Raw genomic sequence first — 19,824 nt, 5'->3', positions numbered from 1 at the left:
GGCCGCTTCCCGCACCCCGAAGTTTCGGGCGCGGGGCCGGTGTCGCGGCGGGGGCTCCAGGGCTGAAGCCGCGCCGAGCGGAGCGGCTGCGCTTTGCTTGGGCGGAGAGGCTGCTGGACTCGCAGAAATGCTTCATAGTCCGATCCCCCCCCCCCAAAAAAAAAAAAAAAAAGAAATTTAGCGTAAACAACTTAAAAGATTGGTTAGGGCRTGCTTTAAAGCACTCCTTTATTTACTTTGCTGGCACGAACCGCGCTTCTCCCTTCTGCCTGGGCAAACAGTTAATAATTAATGAAGAACCACGTTAATTTTCTTAGGCACACAATTCTGAAATGCATTTCAGAACTCAGTGACCTAGCGGCAGTCATGTAATTCATGCAAATCAGGCGTGGAATTGGTTATTGCCCCGTGCATCTCCCGGGCTAACACCGGTATTGCCGCCGCGGGGCATAACGCGCTGAGCCCGGGCGGTCCAGCCTTTGCCTCCGGCAGCGCCGTGGCCGCCGCTCGCGCGGGGAGAGGGCGGACGGGGCTGCGCGTGCTGCGCGGTCTTGCTCGCTTCTGAGCGTGGTCTAGAAGCACAGGGCTCTACTCTCTGTAATTTATTTATTGGACTTAAGAGAAACTGAAGTCAGACTGAAYTCTTCCTAAAATGTTGGAGAGGTTAGTGCAGCTTTTGGTTTTCCAGGGCTCATTTTTGAGGGATAAAATACTTTTCTCAGTGATGCTGTGGCGCTGTATTCCTTGGAGTTGCAAGTGGACTGAATTTCCCTTCATTTTAAGCAACTAAACACAAGGAATTACTTGTAATATTTCCTCTGTGTCCATTGAGACTGTCAGACTTTATCTTACTGTAATACTRTCTTTCTGTCAACGTAAGCATTTTGTTGTGATTTATCTTTGTAGATTAAAAGATTTTTCCAAGTAAAATAAATCTCTTTTCATGTGAATCTCTTGTTTCTAACCATTCATGTTGCTCTCCTTTGGACATTTCATATTGCAGACCTGTCGTCTTTGAGATGAGCAGAGTGAGCCTGCCATTGTCAGAGAAATTACATGATGCCATTATAGTTTATCCACATTATTCTCTCTTTGCCTTCTTAATTTGCCCCGATGTTTTATTTGCTCTGTGATGTTGCGTGCTGAGCAGATGTCTTCATTGAGCTGTTGATTCAGCTAATTCTTTCCCCTTTGCTGTGTACAAGTAGTTTAAATGATTTCTTCCAATTTGCATTATCTTGCACTTGAAGGTGTGATTTTTTCATCTTGAAATATGTAACCTGCTGTACTTCAGGATTAAAAAAATAGCCTACAGCTGTGACATTGCAAAGACTGCTTTTAGATTTTTCTTAAGTCAATGTTTGCAAAGTCAGTGAGGCTGTTAAACCAGGACATACTCAGTGCATATAGTTAAAAGCAAAGGTAATATAAGCTGTTTGGTAGAACAGAGGTTAATGAGAACACTGTCTCTCCTTCCAGCCCTTCCTTGCTCTATCTTTACAGTCCAGGTTAATATACCAAATTCTTCAGGTGCCCAAATATGATTATTTTTCTGGAAGTGCTGTGTACCTGTGATGCATTTAGGATATCAGATATTTATGCTTAGAGCTTTTGAAAAATTAGGCTCACTTTTAAAGTAGGAACCCAAAATAAGAGGTGGCTTCTGAGAATTGAAACCTTTATGTGTGAGACTTCCTGCAATTCTAAAAGGAAGATTACAAAGCTGGGTGAATTAAACACTTCAGGATCTTCTACATCACAGTAAATCTGTGACACAGTGAGGAAGATGCTGTAGTAATCTCTGCGTGCTGTAAATATGTATTTCTTGAATGAGCTTGAGAGTCATAGGGAAGCTGTGGTTTAACTTCAGAGATACTTCCCTATTTGGTATGCCAAGTGGTTGACTAAATCTCATGCTCGAAGGACTGAGTTTACTGTTGCAGGCATTGGGAAGGAATTTCACAACCAACAAGGTGGATTTTCCATTTCCAGTAAAGTATGAGGTATTGTCCTTTCTCTAGCAGAGGCCAGCCACTGCTTCTAGCAGTTACGCATCCACGATACGTTTGCTTTGCAAGCATTGACCTAATGTTATTGCAGAACAACATGGCAAAGATCAGTTAGTCATCTGAGTGTTGGTTTAATGGCAGAAACTGAGTYGAGGGAGTTTGGTGAACTTACAGCTTTCAAGAAGTCCTTAAGCTGYCTTCGTGGAAGCACCAGGGTACTTGAATGCCTTTTAACCTGAGTGCTGTTCAAAGCTGGTGTCTTCAAAGAAAGGTTTTACAGGAACTCTCAGATGCCGCTTCCCGTGCTGTCAGGTGGGTGTCAGGGCTGGGGTTCGAGTTTGGGAGGGCCTCTTCCCTTCCAGGCACTGTGTACACAGCAGGAGCTGCTTTGGGAAATGTTTTTCCGCAAGTCAGAGGAGGGTGTTGCAGATAGTAAATCCCTTACTTATTGTCTCCCTTTGTGAAAAATATTGTTCCTGCTTTGTGTCCGTTTTCTATTTACGGATTTGTAAACCCTGTGACATGGGCTATGCTCTGCCCTCTCGGATGCTCCTCCCAAATCAAACCTTGGCTTTCAGGACTGGCTTTGTCACGCAAGTCTGTGCCTTATGGAATGACATTTTGAATTTGTTGGCTTTGATGCAAAGCTCCCATTTACTTCAGAGGGGCTCAAATACTGCCTCAAGCATGGTGGGGTCATCAGAAGTGATGTTTCTGCCTGGGGATGCCTTCCCGATGTCGTGGACAATTGGTTGTAGAAGAGGTGGTGTTTCTGCTGCTTGCTCACCATTGACTGTTTCTTTTGCTTTTCAGTGATGGAGTTTCTTGATCAACAAAATGAGGGTAACGAGACTAACATTTAATCGCAGGGGTGTTTGGAAGTTTGTGAATGGGAAAACTCGATGCAATTTGCAACCAGAATCACAAACTAGCATTGCCTTAAATTTCTTGATGTGGGCAGGTGGGAAGTAAGTTATGGTTTACCTTGATCCTGCTGCTGTTTCAAGCTCRTGAATGGGAGAGAACTGTGATAGCAAAGCAAGTCTTAAATTTCACTATGTTGCTAGCTCAGAATAGCTGGTAGCATATCTGGAGGGCACAGTGACTTGCAATGCTTGCYGAACAAAGATGACAGAGGTAGTCTCGCTTGCGGCTGCCTTGATGTTGTCCTTTCTGTTAGTGAGTTTATAGTCCTATAGTATATTTGCTGGGTGCCTGGGAATAGACGCCTTCACACACCRTGAGCATGTGTAGTGGGATCTGGGAACTTCGGAGTGGTGGAYATCTCTAATGCTGCCTCCCTTTGGCTTCTGGCAGATCAGTTTCTCTCTCTGCGAGTGTTACTTGAGCTTCTTCTCCTTATTCACCTGGCAGAAAAACAGTGTTAATATTTGTGCAATGCTTTGAAGATCACAAGTGCAGTATAAAATGCTAAGGATTTTCAGGTGTCATTTTTCACCYTCTCCTCTTTATAAGTCCCATTAATAGTGGTTTTGTTATCTTTTTATAGCCTTTCCTACATGCTTCTTCAATAGATGATACTTCTTCAAAACCCAGTTTTTATTTAGGGATAATGTGGCATATGCTATTCTCACTCCCTTAGTTTCTGAAGTTATCCAAACGTGTTTGTTCAGAAGTGATATCTGAAACATATATTAAACAGGCTGTTGATGAAATAATATGTTTCACCAATGCCTGGTTTGAAGAGAGATTGAACTACACATTAATAATAAGGAGAAAATTCTTTGTCAGTGTTAGTAATTGACTATATTACAGTCAGCTAATTAGTAAACAGTTGTGCAGGTTTTCCTATGCTATGCATTTTTTAAACCAGTGATAAACCATATAATTAATTGGCTACACAGAGCTTTGGAATAACCTTTAATACAAACTATTATGCTTGTGGCTTGTGTTCCYTAAAACCCAGTGTTAAGAACAATATGAACAGTAGAGACCAGTCAAATCTTGACGTCGCCATGGTTTTTTTGCTATCTTCTATATTTGGAAAGTGAACATTACAAGTACCATATTAAGTTGAATACCTTATTTGTAGCATTCTTCAGTAAGTTTAAAGAATACCAAGATGCTCTTTGTCAGGATTTTAATTTTCCTTCCTTCCTGAACAAAAGAAGATATGACACTTGCCTCTTTCAGTTATGACCCACCACAATAAAATGTCAGCAGTTCTTGGGGTTTTTTATTCCTTGAATGGCTAGAGGTGTAAATTAATTGATCTAAATTATATGGCAAATAAGAGTGTAATCTTCCATGTAGTTCATGGGAATTGAACAAAAACAAAAAGACATGTCCGATGGGAGTGTCTGCAGATGTAAATCTGTATCAGGCAAGAATGTGTTGTGTTTGTGTGTGTGTGTGTGTGCGTGTTTCTTTTTTTTTTAAGTTTATGCTGTCTGTCTTTAATGCRAAAGTTCTTCATCTTTCAGAGTCTCTGTTGGACGGCTCCTCACTGTCCCATGCTGTTGCAGGCCCCTGGAATCACCTCTCTGCGTTGAGTTGGTAGATGGCTCTCTGAGTTGGTTGCAGATCGTGTGCTGTGGCCTCTGTGCCGTAAGTGGTCGGCAGATTGTATTTTGAGAGCCCCTGCAGTTGTGGTTAGGAAGGGGTCATGTTATGGTCCCAGTGGGACTGCAGGGGCTACTTCRTTTGTGACCACTGAAGTCTGACATCCAAGTGTCATCTTTTCTCTTCCCCTATCCTCTTCCCAAGTATTAAAGTCTTAGCAGGCTTTCCTGAAGTACCAGCACCTTGAAGTACTAGGTAACAGAGATAACCCCATCTCCCCTCATCTGATTTGATTAAAGTGTTTCTAGAGCTATTTTGGATATTAATAGTGAACAAAAACAGGGGACTGTGCTACTTATCGCTATCCATCTTGGAAGACGTTTGTTACAAATGGCTCAGTGATCAAAGCAGCACAACCCTGAATGTAAATAGCAACCGAGGGAGGGCTGGTGAGTGAAAAGCAAGCAATTACTGCACAAGGTCAAGAGTGGTTTGTATGATGAACAAGGGAGATAAAACATCTGCAATCAAACTGTGGCCCTTGTAAACAAGGGGGCTTTGGATTTGAACACCTTGTATTTTTGCGTTAGAACAAATGGTGTGGAAGGGGAACAACAGCTTTGTTTTGCTGTTGTACTTACCTGGAGATATCTTAGACCTGGTATTTTCAGTAAGTGCACACTGCCTGCACCCTAGGAGCCTGGCCGTGCTGCTGGCTGGGCTGGGGGTTCATAAAGCTGTAGTCACTGCTGTGCAGATGTTCCTCCAAACCCACCTTCTGCAGGTAAGCACAGACTCTAATGCAAGGCTTATTTTGGGGACTAAGTAGGAAAGGTGAGATCCAGTCTTGTTCTTGGAATTGCTTGTCTGTTTTGGGTTCCTTTCCGCATTTTGATCTAGCGGATGAGACACTTTTTTTAGAATGGTGTGGTCCAGAATCTGAACTGTTCCCCTCCTAAAGAAATTAATTATGAGATTAAAGTCTCCGATCTCCATTACTGCTTGGAATTTTGAGGCAGATTTGGTATTCAGATAAATTCCCATAAAATGCCTTGACCATTTCAGGCACAGTCCATTTCATACATGCAAGGTTACTCATTGATCGTATTTACAGTGGATTGAATGCTGTTGTCCCAAAATGAGAACATCAGTGGATGACAGAGCTAAGACAGAAATCAAAATCAATATGTTGCTGTAAAATGGGCTTTTAAAATTGTGGTGGGGGTAAGACTGTGTTCCTGCCCGGGAGCAATTGTGCTAGAATCAACATGGTTTGCAACAGTTCAAGCTATTCCTGATGAATGATGTGCAAATTGTCTAGCTAATTATACATGCCAGTGTTAGTGTGCACATAAAAATTGTATGTTGATGTATGAATTCAGGCACTTTCAGCCACGTATCTGATCATATTTTTGAATGCATAATTTGTGTCCAAGGAAATACATATTTCATGCTCTTGAGCTGGAAATGGAAGTCTGTATTGTTACCAGATTAGGACAGTTTTTCTGTCTAGTGCACAAAGCTGCTCCTCTGATAGTTCCTTTTTGTTTAACTTTGATTTTTTTTAACTGTATTTTTCTTGCTTTTAATAAAATTTCTCATCCAGATATTCTGCTTATCCTTAGCAAAAGACTGTGCTGTCCTGATGCTTTTGTGGGGGACAACTCATAAATTGAACTGGGCTGTGCAGGAACTGCAATTAAGATTTATCACACTTAAATTGAATCATAAATGGAATATATGGAAAGATATTTCTGTGGCTGCTTGAAAGATATTATCTTTTTTCATTGTGAAAAGAGACTGAGAAGAGTAAAAGCTTGAGAAATAAACTCTTCTTTCTTAGATCCTCAATGATTTTGAAAAAACTTGGCCTGGGGGATGACCACATTTTTCAAAAGTATCAGTCCTGGAAGTTGTTTGCCTGTATTCTCTTTTCCTCTGCCTTTCTGAAAACTCAGATAAGTCTTGGGTGCCAATTCTACCCTGGGTGGGGCTGTGGAGCGCTTTGCTGGAATTGCTGGAGTGCGGGGAAGAAAGGATAACTAAACCTTTTCAACTGATCAGACTTCTTCTGCCTAGCTTGCAAGATTGTACATTTAAAAACATACATTGATTTGAAGAGCAGGCACAGAGCTAGAGCACACGTGTTTTTGTACCTTGTATTCAAATAGTATATCCCAGCAGTTTTGAATTGACTGTCTTGAAGGTTTTAGGTCACCCTGGGTTTTACATAAGAGTCCTTGATGCATCTTAGCTCAGACACTACAACCATGTGACTAATGTGTGACCTACACAATACAGTTTTGTGAAAATAAACTCGGATTGAGATCTTGAGCTGGGGAAAGTCCGCAGACTACAAGTGCTACCAAATTTGCATTTCATAGTCGGACCCATGTATGCCTTTTTCTGAGGTCTCCACCAAAGTTGCCTGGTTTTGAGGACATCGGGTAACTGTTGTGGTTACAGCTCACAGATCCAGCCGTGGATGAGGACCCATCATGCTAGGCACTGAGCAAAGGCTGCCTTGAAATGAAAGAGACCTTTCTCCAGTTTTATTGCAATTTCTTGTCGGCTTAGTTGTCGCAGGGAAGGCAGGGCATAGATGTTTCATGTGTTGTTCTTAATACACCTGCCAAGGCAGGCAGCTTCTTGGGGAAATAGTCTTTCAGGTAAAGTATTTGGAGTCTTTCTTGCCTTTTCAGTGATTGCTGTGAATAGATTTTAAAGCTTTAGGATGCTGAAGTGACGAGAGTTTAGCTTGTGTCTTATTTATAAGATTCCATATGTCTGGATATAGCACTCCCTGAAGCAAATAAAAAGAGACTTTCTGCCCAGGAGAGACTGTCACCTTTCCTGACTTTTTTTATGAGCTCATCTCCTCCTGTGTCTTGGATTTAAACAAAATGCCATGTGCTTGATAGGGTGCTGCTTTGCTGGTGAGCTCTTCTGCAGAGACTTCTGCAAAATGTGTGGAGTAGATGTACCCGTGAGTCATACCTTGCAATTGAAGTCGGATAGCACAGTATAAGCAATGCTTCTTTGCCTGGGGAGCGTGCAGGAGCAGGGTGCCTGTTTTCTGTGGCAGAGGGGTGCGTAACTCCCTTTGTGGGAGTCTCATTTCCCAGCTCCCCCTTAATTTCATGTTCTTGCTGCTATTGGTGGCTCTAGCCCTGGTGGGGGTTTGATTGCTGATCCACAGCCTCGACTCTGGAGTAGGGCAGATCACCCCGTGGCTGGGCCTGGCATCTTGTGCATATGACCACTTGCCGTTGGTTACCTTCAATGGAGCTGGTAGCAAAGGTAGATGTTCTCTCGGAGATTTGAGGAAAAACTCTTTTTTTTGTGCCTGGGTAGGATCTTTGTTAATTCCAGTATGAGAAAGCTGGAGAATGTAGACCTAGTTAATCCTTATGAGTTTGCAAGCACAGTGTAGTGCAAATGTTTACTGGGAGGTGGTGAGCTTGTAGGCTCAGCTGATGACCTCCCGGTGTTGCCGCAGCAGCCTTAGATGTGCGGTCAGTGCATTTCTGTCCAACCTGATGCCTTCAGCTTGGACCTTTGTTTTTTATAACCAGGAGAGGCTGCAACATTAATCTTGATTGGAGGGAGATGATGATTTATTCAGCAGGGCTGATCAGTGTGCTTGTGAGTGCCGTGCCTATCCTAGTGCATTTTGGTTGAAACTGTAGCATCAGCGAGAGGTGCAGCAGCAACACTGGAGGTAAATGAATGATGTGTATTGATAGCTATGGGGGGAACTGGGCAAAGTGGCAGTGGATATATGCAGAATGAGGGGCTTCTCCCTCGAAGACCTGCAGTTCCACCAGCACAGCAAGTTTCCTATTAGTGGCAATGCAGACAAGGCAGTAGTTAAAGCTGTCATTGTTTCCAGAATCCAGTTTTTCAAGAGTCTTATAGTTCTGCCATTATAAGAAAGAAAAAAAACTCGCTGAAATTGGCTAAACAACCTTTCCATCTGGAAAAGACATGAAATATGTGTACTTTCAAGCTATTGGTAAATCTGTACAGATGCTTTAAACAAAGCTCATAATACCATTTGGTGTCACTTTGGAAATGGCCTTTGTAGCCTTTTTAGTTCAATTCTTTTCAGCAGTGAGTTCATAGACTAAAATATCCTTATTTGATTCCAGTTTTCTAAGCCAAAGAAAAAAAAAAAGTTTCAGCTCTTTTCCTTTGTGTTCATCCTTAGTTTCAGTGAAGTTTGGTTTTGGCCTTCTGTAAGTCAAGGCATAAAACTCTAAGCCACTTGGGTAGACCTGATGTGAAGTTAGAAAACCTTTTTCTTCACCTCAGTTAAAAAATATATATATTCGTGATTAAAGAGATCTGCTCATAAAGTCCATGTTGGATTAATACCTGCTGTAAAGCCTCTGATTGCAATGAGTTTTGAGCATGAATTTGCATGTGTGTGTGTCACCTCACTTAGCACAACTATATTTGTCTGCTTTGATTGGCAACACCATGTATTTATCTCAAGAAATATACTTCAGGCTGATGCATGTGAGTCATATGTATGAAGGTTGAGCTCTGGACATCTGAATTTGAAAGAATGAGTGTCTGTCAGTTGAATTAAAGCATCAAGCACATTTATACTGAAGGTAGCGTCTGACTTGCAAATCTTGTGCTTTTTTTTCCTCTTAACAGTTAAACCATCTAATCAACAGGACTCTTGTGTTGGGAGTCTTACATGCATAGTGGGAAAACTTGTTCACTCTGAGCCTGTTCAGCCTGTTGTGCTTTTATATTTTATATTATGGTAATATCGTCTATAACTTCAAATTCCCAAACACGTCCTGAGACAGTTTTGAGCACTACAGCCATTTCAGCTTAGCTTCTTCACTGTACCTCATGCATTCCAAAACTCCCGCTTCCCAGTCCAGCATGTAGAAACTTTTGGCACTTGCAAAATATGTTTCACAGGATGCAGGTTTTGTTTCTGTGCCTCAGCAGTGTGGTGTTTGCAAATAACTGAATTTGTAATGAAATACAGTGCCTCGGGCTGAGTGTTCTGACTTTGATTGGCTTAGTGCCTTGTTTTGAATGCTGCAATCTGTAATACATGAAATGCAAGAACAACGGGCTCTTCCTTTTTCATATCCACCCTGGACACAAATTTTACAGCCTGGTTGGAATGAGCCATACTAAGAATTAGTACTGTAATTAAGGAAATGCTGAACCTCTTGTGTGTTAGGCAGATGAACTAAAGCTTTTAGCCAAGCAATTAAGTGTTAAGGTTTTACTGTAAGGTGAATGTAAACTAGATAATTTCTCCAGCTAAGCTTCCTATAATCATTCCATTAGTATGAAATCATTACAGTGCGGAAGGGAGGCAGCATAGCCTGATGGATAAGATTATTATTATTGAAGATTATTGCGGTACAAATGAGTAGTGAAGTCCCCAGCTGAGGTTATGGCCATATTGCGCTAGGAATTTTACTTTATAGTAGAGTAAAAGATGGACTTTATTCTGAAGAGGTTATAATCTAAATAGAGCAAAAGGTGCAACAAAATAAATCGTTTCTTTGCATAGGTGCAGAACCGAGGTGCAGAGAGATTAAATAACTTGCCTGTGAGGACAGTGGAAATGTGGCTGGTGGAAGTCAAAGCTGGGGCTTGGGGTTGTTAGTGCCTTCATGGGGCACCAGATTATTTACAATTTCTATTTTCATTTCCCTCATTTGCTCTATGTCATTTTGGGCTGGTTACTCAACTTCTGTGGCTCTGTCTTCTCTTTGGTGAAAGTACTTGATCAGGTTCGCAAAGCATTTGGAGATCTAGGGGCAAGAGTGCTTTCAAAGTGGTAATTTGCTGCTTCTATTGTGACAGTGTATTAAATTTATGTAGGAATTTTTATCTGATTAAGGAACAAACTTGTAAAGCAGCTGACTTTTTAAACAAAAACACATTTCTTGATGTTGTGTTCATCTCATCTTTCCACTTAAGGATGTTTTGGGGGAGTGGTATTGCTCTAGTTTCAATAAATCATGTGTATGGTGTTTTGGCTTTTGCTGATCAAATCAGTATGATAATTTATTTAAGGAAGTGCATCTCAAGACTGTCAAAAAGGTCAAGGCAATTTCAAAAGCAGTTTGCCTTTGCGTTTTGTTTCTCAGTTTGGAAGCTGTTACTAATGTTTCTGGCTTCTTGTGCCTGTAGGCATTCTTGCCGCCGTTCCTGTCCTCGCTGAAGGTGTCCCCACTCATAGAAAAAATAAGCGACCACAAGGATTTCAAGAAGCTTCTCAGGACACGGAATAACGTACTAGTGCTGTATTCCAAATCTGGTAAGTTCTCCTTTTTCTGAATGTCACAACTCTTTCGGCCCAGAAGGTTGCTTGCATTTGTGAACTTCTCTGCACCTCTTCAGTTAGCTGTGTGCATATTTGAATGACTAAGCTCTTCTCCTGCATTTACTGTTTGTCCAGTGTTGTCTTATATGACTGTACACTATAGCATAAGGGCTTCCTTAGGACCAGGGGCCTTCGTTCTAACTCAGAGACTTCTGGGGTTTTGGATTTGAAGGCTCTTCTTAATTTCGTCTTCTAGTTGTACTGTCACCTTGGAGAAAATGTACTTTTTTTCTGGTTTTGTCTCCAAAAAATGGCTGCTTGTAATAGCTGTCAGCCTGAGTTGTGTTTGTCATAGTAGTTTGCAAGTTTCAGTCTCCTGGTGGCACTGAAAGGCTTAATGAAAGTTATAATACAAGAATGAAACCATCTTTACTTTGGCATCTTTGGGGGTCCTATGGTTGTCTTTCAACTTTAATTAACAAAATATAAAAATAAAAAATAAGGCTCTTTTGTAAGAGGGAGAAATGGCACATTTCACCTCATGCCACCTGTCCACTTGCATCTTTTTTATCTCCTCTCTCGTTCAGGCTGTTCTTTCTAGTTGTTCATTTTTACTCATCTTCTGTCTCTTTTTCTTGCTCTGTCATTTGCTCCTTTCTCTCCTCTGTACCTTATGTACCTTCCTCTCCTGCTGTACTTTATTTTTTTTTTCCTTATTTATCCTCTTGTTTGTTTGTGGGGGATGTTTTGTGGCACCATGTGAAATAAAGAACCGGTCCTTAAGCTCCACACTCAAGTGGAGAATGCTGTTGTAGATATGAAACTCATTGAATGGCAGAAAGAAAAAGTCATAACTAAGTTGCCTTTTTTAATATTGTTTGGATGTACAGGCTTTGATTTATGTTGTTGTTGTTTCCTTTCCTGCAGAACAAGCAATACAAGATAATATTTTATTTGGGGGTTGGGTTCTCCCTTTCTAGCCTGTGCAATGGTTGTATCTCGAACAAACGCAATGACACCAGTAGAATTGCTCTGGATTTATAGTGTGGCAAATAGTAGCAGTATGTGGTGACCCAATATTCTCCCCCCCTCCCCCTCCAAAATCAGATAAGAGAATTCTGCAGGCAACAGCATGGAGATACTGGATGTGTTCATTTTGAAATGACTAAAATGAGAGTACGTGACTTAATTCTTGTTCAAATATTTAGATTCTGTTATAATAGGAAACTTTGAGTGCTCAAAATCGGCCAAATGGTTTTGTAGTAACAAGTTCAAAGTGGAAGTCATAAAAGAGTTTCTAATGCTTTTTGATTTTTGAAAGGAGCACTTTAGATTTTAAAAAAAAAAAAAGCATCTGTATTATTCAGCTTCTTAAAGGGAAAATTTTCTTTTTATGCTTAACATTTTTAGTGGTAGTTGCTTTCATTTTTTAGTAGCACAACCAGAACGTTTTGGCTCTGACACTCATCAAATAAGTGTTGCCCTATGGGCATCCTTCAAAAGCCATGTTGTGGAGATGTTTTTTTTTCCTGTTTTTATTATTTAATTGGTTGGTTTTAGCAGCCTGAAGCATTGCATACAGTGTTGGCTGTGTACTTAATGTTTCCTTCTAGAACAGTGATCCTTGCACAATTAGAAAGCTCTTGCCTAACTGCTGCCCAATTAAGAAAGAGAGGAGGAAAAAGAGATGAGAACAGAGGCACAGCTCTAATCCCAGGTATACGTCACCCAGCTGTGGTGAGATGTTGTCCAACAACTGATCGTATTGCTGGAAAGAGGTCTTTGCTTTTCAGTTGAGCAAAACTAGATCAATATTCCTACCTCATGCAGAAAATGCATTGATTCCAGGAGATGTCCTCATTTACAGGAGATGTTTAGTTCATCCTGCCAGGGTTGCTCAACTAGTGAGTCTTAAGGGAGTCTGATCCCAAACACTTGTGTTAATTTGTCATCTTTATTTAAAGGATGTTTGTCAAACTGTTCTGCTCTAATTACATACGAAATATTCCCACACAGCTACATCCCTGTGTTGGAGAAGAGGTGGTAGTTGCATGGGATCAGCACTGGGGGTAGGAGAGTTTCCTGACAGCTAATATGTGTGGGCTGGAGTCTCTGATGGCATCAGGCCCAAGCAAGGGCTGTTGAATACAAAAACCATTTCTGGCTCAGGAGACTGAGGTATAAATTGTGGAGGCTTGGAGATTATTTAAGGGGAACTATCACTAGATGCTTCCTCTACTCTTCTAATCTGACCATGGGCATTCACTTTCTCCCCTGTTGGAGACAAGTTATCGGACTATATGGACATTTGATCTAATCCAGTATAGCCATTCTTATATTCAAATACTTTAACTAGTTGTAGAAAAGCAGTGGTGTTTAAGTGGATCTGGAGAAGATTCTGAATTTCTATTTTCTGTTTATTGGGACGGGAAATAGTTTCTATTTATATTTTGGGGGGAACTGATACTCGTTTGAATCTGTATTTTCTCTCCTGAGCTCTCCTTCCTTTTTTTTCTCCTCTGTTTATTTTTAATACATTCCAAAACACTATTATAAAATGGTAAATGTTTTTCAAAACCTACACAGGTGGCATGGCACTGTTTAAAAAAAAAAAAAATATATATATATATATATCAATCAGTTGGATATTTATATATTCTTGGAAGGACCTTTTCTGGGTGCTCTTGGCTAACAGTTTAGAGCTCCTCACAGCTGTTGGTTTGGATATCTCCCAGGGATAATATGAGCATAACAGTGTACTGTTATCTGTGTATTACAGGTATGGAATTGAGGCTGGCAGAAGCACTAAAAGACTTGCCTTTACAGYAGAGGAAGGTCTTAAATGGAGTGCTCTAATTACCAGACAGTAGTACAAACCAGTTAATGCCCAGCCATGGGAAAAAGGCAGTGATGGATGGAAGCTGGTTTGTGGGAGAGGACACAGTATAGCCACATAAATATAGGTCAGGATGTCTGCCTGAAGATATGATTCTCAGTTTGTTGTTAAAGGAGGAGGAGAGAGGGAAAGAGCCGTGAAACTTCAGTCATAGCTGGCATTCCTCCTAGATTAGGAAAGATTTCACTCATTTCTCTCATACTGGTTTCTTCAAACTTGAGAAAATGTTCTTCCAGTGCTTCAGAACAAAGGAATGCAACTGTTGTGTTTTTCTGCGTGGAGTAATAATGCTGCTGTTGGTTTTTCAGCTGCTGCTGCGGATAGCTCACTCAGGTTACTGTCCAGTGTGGCCCAGGAGGTGAAGGGACGAGGCACTATCAGCTGGATAGACTGTGGGTATGTGACACACTGGGTTTTCTTGTTTGTTTGTTTTCTTCTTCCCTTTTTGCCCTCTCCCCTTTTGGCTTTTATTGCTGACTTAGCTTTTTCTGATAGCTATGAAACTTGCTGCTTAAAATTGAACCCACATCACCCTGCTCAGTTTCTTCATAACTGGAGGGAACCTATGCGTCACCATCTCTCTTCTGCCTTCAGGCCGTTGGTAGGGGATCATTTCTTCCCTGTGGCTGTTGTCACTTCTTCTCTGACAGCATGTTTTTCTGCCAGAAGCTGGAGACCCCAGCTAGCATCTGCTTTTATGGGGGCCACGTAGCATGGAGACTGTGACTKTTCCAGCTCTCCCACAAGCAGGGAGGAGGAGGAATCCCCCATGTGATGCCTCTGCTGGAGGTCAGTGCGGTTCTGCTCTAGCAGCAAATATCACATGAACAATAGGATTGTTTTGTTGGCTTTGAAGTGTCCACCCACTAGTGTTTCTCAATAAAATGTGCTTTCTTTTAAAGAGCTTCCTCTGTGCTGGTAGGTTCATGGTGATTTTTAATGTGAAAGCAGGGAGACTTGTTTTTGTAAGTGTTTGCTTATTTGGGGAGGAATGAGCAGGTGTGTGCTTTCTGGTTTGCAGATCTGAAAGCCTCTGCTGTGGCTCTGTCCAATAACACATTGCCTGTGGTTTCAGCGTGCGTATCGTAGCATCTCTCTGTCTCTGCAGCTCGAGAGCTTTGCCTGCAGGTGGCAAATTCCACTTCCTGCTTTCCGGAAGAACAGATTGCTGCCTACCTGTGCGCTTGGGTGGCTTGCCGTGGTGTGAGCAAGTGGTACACTGTGCACAGATCTGAGTCATCTCTGAAAAGCATGTAGCTCCCTTAAAAATATACTTTTGAAACCACCCCTATCCATCAGAAAGCAGTGACCCAGAATAAGTTATTGGTAAATCCAAGTTAATGTGTTATTGTTGTTAGTTAACCTGTCCTGCTTTCCTCCTGCCCCCAGGCAAATAGCTTTCCTGGGGAGTCCTATGTTTCTGCCTTCTGTTTGCCTTCTGCTGGGCTAGTCCAAAAGCACAGACATTTTCATGCCTGCCCAGCTGATGGGGACAATGTTCCAAGTCATCAGCTGGCAGAGAGCAGGGCTGCTCCTCTGAGGTCAGTGAAGCCTGTACCAGTCCCCACCTGCTGAGAAGCCAGCAAATAAATTATATTGACCCCGAAGAAAAGAAAGCTGTGTGGAAGTCAGGCATACCTCTGAAATCCAGTCTCCTTGTCTAACCGAAGCGTCAATAAACAATTTTTGGTTGTCAGTAGGTGTAGTGAATAGGATTCTCAGCCAGCTTCTTGACTTCGGTCTCCAATCAGCCTCCCTGACTGCAGAATGGTCACTTTACCTTTGTGTCTCTTATTTCCCCTTTGTTTTAGACTGCCTCTGTGTTGTGGGGCTCATTGCTTACTGTGTGTGTGCACTCACACGTACAACTCCTCGAATGGTTGAGGCTATTTCTATTTGGTCCTTCAAAATGCTGCTATAGTACAACTAAGAAATAACCTCCTCTAATGTCTATTTTTAGTTCTGGGTTGGGAAGGAAATATTCTTTGTTTAGATCCAGTACTGCTTCTATTTGAAATGCAAGGAAGTTTTGGCACTTAATTCAACAGATTGGTCTCTGGTCCTGAGTTTGTAAGTGGCGGTGATGGGGGAGGAAATGTATTACTTAGTTTTGGTGTAAAATAAACTTCAGTTCCTCAAGTCCTAATACGTTCTCCCTTTTCCTTCTTGCCAAGTGTTGGCACCTAAACCAAACTTTGTTATGGAAGTTACTTGCAAGAAATGTATTTTAAAGTCTCTTCCAGGTAGTGGTTTAATACATTTCATAGGAAGTTTGATACCTGCAGTGCCTTTTGTCTGACCATCATAAATTTCTGGGCAATTATTATCCAATTAAGCTTCCCATCCGCAGTGAAAGATGAGTTATTCCTAGAGAAGTGAAGCAGCCTGGTGAAGGTCATGCTATAAGAGGTTGGCAGACCTGGGAATAGACAGTAGGTTCCTCAAATCTGCTCTGATTCCAGTACTTTTGAAATCAGATTGCTGTTTGCTGAGTGACAAACAGTGCTATAGAGAGGATGCTGTAAACATGGCAGTAGATGTAATTCTCTTTTAAAAGGTTGAGCGGTGCTTCCTTTCAGATCACTTGTTTGGGAAGAACCTGAAAAAAAATAGATGCTCTGTCCAACTAAATAAATACTTAGCTATTTTTCAGAGGTCTYTCTTCTGTTAAACCCTCCTGCAGAGGGATGTCCTAATGAGGATTTTTGAACCTGTTGGATGGGGCGAGGTGGGCTGCAAGACTGGCTTGCGGCAAAGGAAGCCCTGATACATGTGGACAAGAAGGGTCTGAATCTGAACCAAGTTTATTTTTTGATTGCTTGCTTGCTAGACCTTTAAAGCATTCTGAAATCAATCTCTTAGTATGTGCTGATGTAACTTTTAAGGCAAAAAAAAAAGTTTAAAAGATTTGTGTGTGTTACTGCTTAATTTTTCTACAGGTGGCTGCGAACTGCTGCCTCCCTCGTCCCAGCAATAGTATGAGGCTGCAGTAGTGCCGTCTGTCACTGGTCACAAAGGGCCACTTGTGGGGACTCCGAACAGCTGAGTCCGACCAGAGTTGCTCAAGCTATTCTCCTAGTGCAAGTACGCTGTGAAGCTTGTTTGCAAGTCTTCACGCTGAAACAAACAGCGCACAGATGCAGGGATATTTACAGCACAGGCTCAATTTGTTTTACAAATATTGACAAGAAATGGCTTGTTTGGCAGGGAATTTTGGCTTTGCTCTTTACACCCTGCTGTAGTGGACTTCTTTGCCTTCAGCTCCAAGCGTTGGCAAGGTTGGCATACATGCAGAGTTGTGGTTTGTGTCTCTGCTTCCCTGTGGCGATGACAGCAGTCTTTTTCTTTTCTTTTTCTTTATTGGCCAGGCTTTTTTCTTTCTTATAATTCCCCCTTTCCCCCTAATTTTCAGGAGAAATCAAGAACTTATTCTTCCACCGATGGAAAGCGTTATTAATTGCTGAGTTTTGTCAGCGTGTTCTGTATTTCATGCAGCACAGAGGAGCGTGCAGGTTTGTGGCTGAAAGCTGGCTGCCTGAATTGCCAGCTTATATGGAAACCACGTTCCCTTTCCTTGGCTTTTGTTGGGTCTGTGGTTGGAGCTGGAGGTTAGACTAGAGCTTTTAATTCCAGGTTGAGTGGCCTGAGAAAGACCAGGGAGGTTAGTCTTCCAGCATACTCTGGGGAAATAGGTGGTTTCTTGTGAGACAGAGTGGAAGAGAAGAGGTTGCTGCTTGCTTTTAGCTGTGCAGCAACGTAGCAGAGGTCCACCAGAGTGCCTGGGCTCAGCTATGAGTGGTGGGGCTGGGAAGTGCCAGGTCCCTGCCTCTTCTGTGCAGTTAGACTTACCTGTGCTTAAGTGCCGTGCTGGAGCAGGACCATGCTGAACGCAACACACTCGGGAACTTCTCCATGCGCGGTGTTGTAGGGAAGTCCTTGTTCCACCGGGGATCTGAATCAATTCTTGCAGGCAGATAGAAGGGGTGACTTCTGCTGAAGATGAATGGGCAGCACTGAAATGGTTTACAGCGTTAAAGTGATCGCTTCTTGCTCCTGCCTACTGAGATAGCTTCACATTTAGTTACATACAGAGCCACRTATGCTATTTCAATTATGAATAAAAGAGCCACAAACCGTGTGACAAAAATACATTTTATTTTAGCCTTCCCATGTTTTAATTAAGAAGTCCTTGCCGAAGCGTTCGTTGACTGAACAGTAGTGTGAGAGATGATAGAATATTGAATTAATAATGTCTGTTAAGGTCTGGTCTTCTGTGCAATTTCTACTTTTTATTGTGTCAGTTTAAACAGAGAGCTTTTTCTTACCTTTTATTTATTTCCCCCCTAAAATATGTGGTGCTTCAGTTCTGTGTTGAGGCTGACTAGTAGCATTGGTAGAGCACAACATTACAACTCTGTAAATCCTCCGAATGTCCCAAAAAGATGGGTCAGGCTTCTTGCAAGCAAGCGTACTGGGAGTTGTGTTYGGAGAGACACCAAGTTAACGAGAGCTGAGAGAGCCAGTTTCTGTTCCTGGCTCTGCCATTGATTCACTGTTGTTGTTTTGTGCTGYTGAAAAACCATATATCTCTGTTTTTCCAGGCAACTGGGTAAATATTGCCTGATTCATTAGTCAATRTTTATAAAGAGTTTGGAGAATTTTGAAAGGAAAAATGCTACAGCAGCGCTAATAAGTATTATTCATTTAGTGCATTCAGATGCTATTGGGATAGGCGTTTAAGCAAGCAGAGGATTGGATTATTTATTGAATTATTTTTAGTAGCCGTCTGATACAACTTTTGAAAATGAAGTGCTTCATTTTCAGAATTTACCATTTCCAAAGTGAAACAGGGAATTGAAAGCTGAAGATGTCTGCAAAGAGAAGGTGTTAGCCTATCGTTTTGTGTAATCTCAAAATCAAGCTGTTGTTAATTGTAACTCCATGCTATCAAATTTGATTTTAGCAGTAACTTCTGCCTGATTGTGGAAACTGGTATTTTCATAAAAGCACCCATTTCCTTGGCTCTGGGTAATTATTCCCTACTCAGACTTGCAGGGTTTCCTTTAATGTAGGTCCCTAACGTAGACAGAGCTGTGTGATTCCCATCTGCTGTCATAGTGCATGTGCTTGGCTTTAGCACATCAGGCTGCTAGTAAGAGGAAATGCCATCTGGCTAAAATCTCACTAATTTTTTAATTTTTTTAATCCCATTTTTCCCGCTTTCATGGTCTGTGTGTCATTCCTTTTGTCCCCTTCCAGACACAGATCTAATAATTATTTGTAGTTGTTACAATCCTGTGACACTTACCATAAAGATGAGATACATTCTTCAGGGTCCCACCCAAATCGTAATTTGGCTGGTAAAGCAGCTCTTTCAAGGCTGCATAGCTAAACCTCTGCTGGCTCAGGAGAGTTAAATCTAATAAGTCTCCTTTCCAGGGATTTCCCCCAATTTCCATGTTTATCTGCCTTTTAGATGAAATCTTGCTTCCCCAGATTTCTAATGCTTTGGATATAGAATGGCTTTGCCCACACACAATCGGAAATGAACTTGGTTAACACCTTGGAATAGGAGAGAGGGATTTTAGAAATAAGGCTACTGGTACAGATGGCATTGTGTCATTTTCCTCTTTAGTTTCTACCTTCRCTCTTATAAAACCGATGAGAAGTAGGATTTATTTAAGGAAGTAAGCCTACTCATCTTTCCTCCTTGTAGCTGAATTTTAAAGCTAATGAAAAGCTTTGAAATTGCAAATAAAAATGACCAGATCTAACGGGGAGAGAGAGAGAGAAAAGAAGGAAGGAGTGCTCTCACATTGATGCAGCCCCTTACGTCCAAGTAGATTTGCGCGTCTGGATTTCTGTCCTTCGCTACAGCCGCCTTGCAGGTGAYGGCAGCGGGTGACAAGTAATGCTACGTGGCAGCCTACAGGGTGAGGGGGGGCTGTCTGCAGCCCATCTAGGGGTCGCGGGCCAGGTATACRCAAGGAGCACTTTGCAAGTGTGCTTGTACTGGCAACGGGATCCTCGTGTGGGTGCAATTTATACGGGCAAACTGTGCCTTTGCAGCATAGATTTTCAATCCC

General features: G+C 41.8%; 1 protein-coding gene across 1 annotated transcript in view; it reads left to right on the top strand.

Annotated features, from left to right (window-relative positions):
- The first annotated feature begins 1,998 nt into the window (after nt 1–1,998).
- PDIA5 (protein disulfide isomerase family A member 5) overlaps nt 1,999–19,824 on the top strand; it is a 99,464-nt gene continuing 81,638 nt past the window's right edge. The window contains exons 1-4 of the mRNA XM_026082191.1: nt 1,999–2,003; nt 4,496–4,577; nt 10,710–10,836; nt 14,047–14,134. Of these exons, the coding sequence (XP_025937976.1) occupies nt 1,999–2,003; nt 4,496–4,577; nt 10,710–10,836; nt 14,047–14,134 (302 nt within the window). The remainder of the gene's footprint in view (nt 2,004–4,495; nt 4,578–10,709; nt 10,837–14,046; nt 14,135–19,824) is intronic.

Source organism: Apteryx rowi, unplaced genomic scaffold (genome assembly GCF_003343035.1).
Source record: "Apteryx rowi isolate R43461 unplaced genomic scaffold, aptRow1 scaffold_57, whole genome shotgun sequence".
NCBI classification, from domain to species: Eukaryota; Metazoa; Chordata; class Aves; order Apterygiformes; family Apterygidae; genus Apteryx; species Apteryx rowi.
The sequence above is the reverse complement of the archived record's forward strand: the minus strand, read 5'-3'. Positions and strand labels throughout refer to the sequence as shown.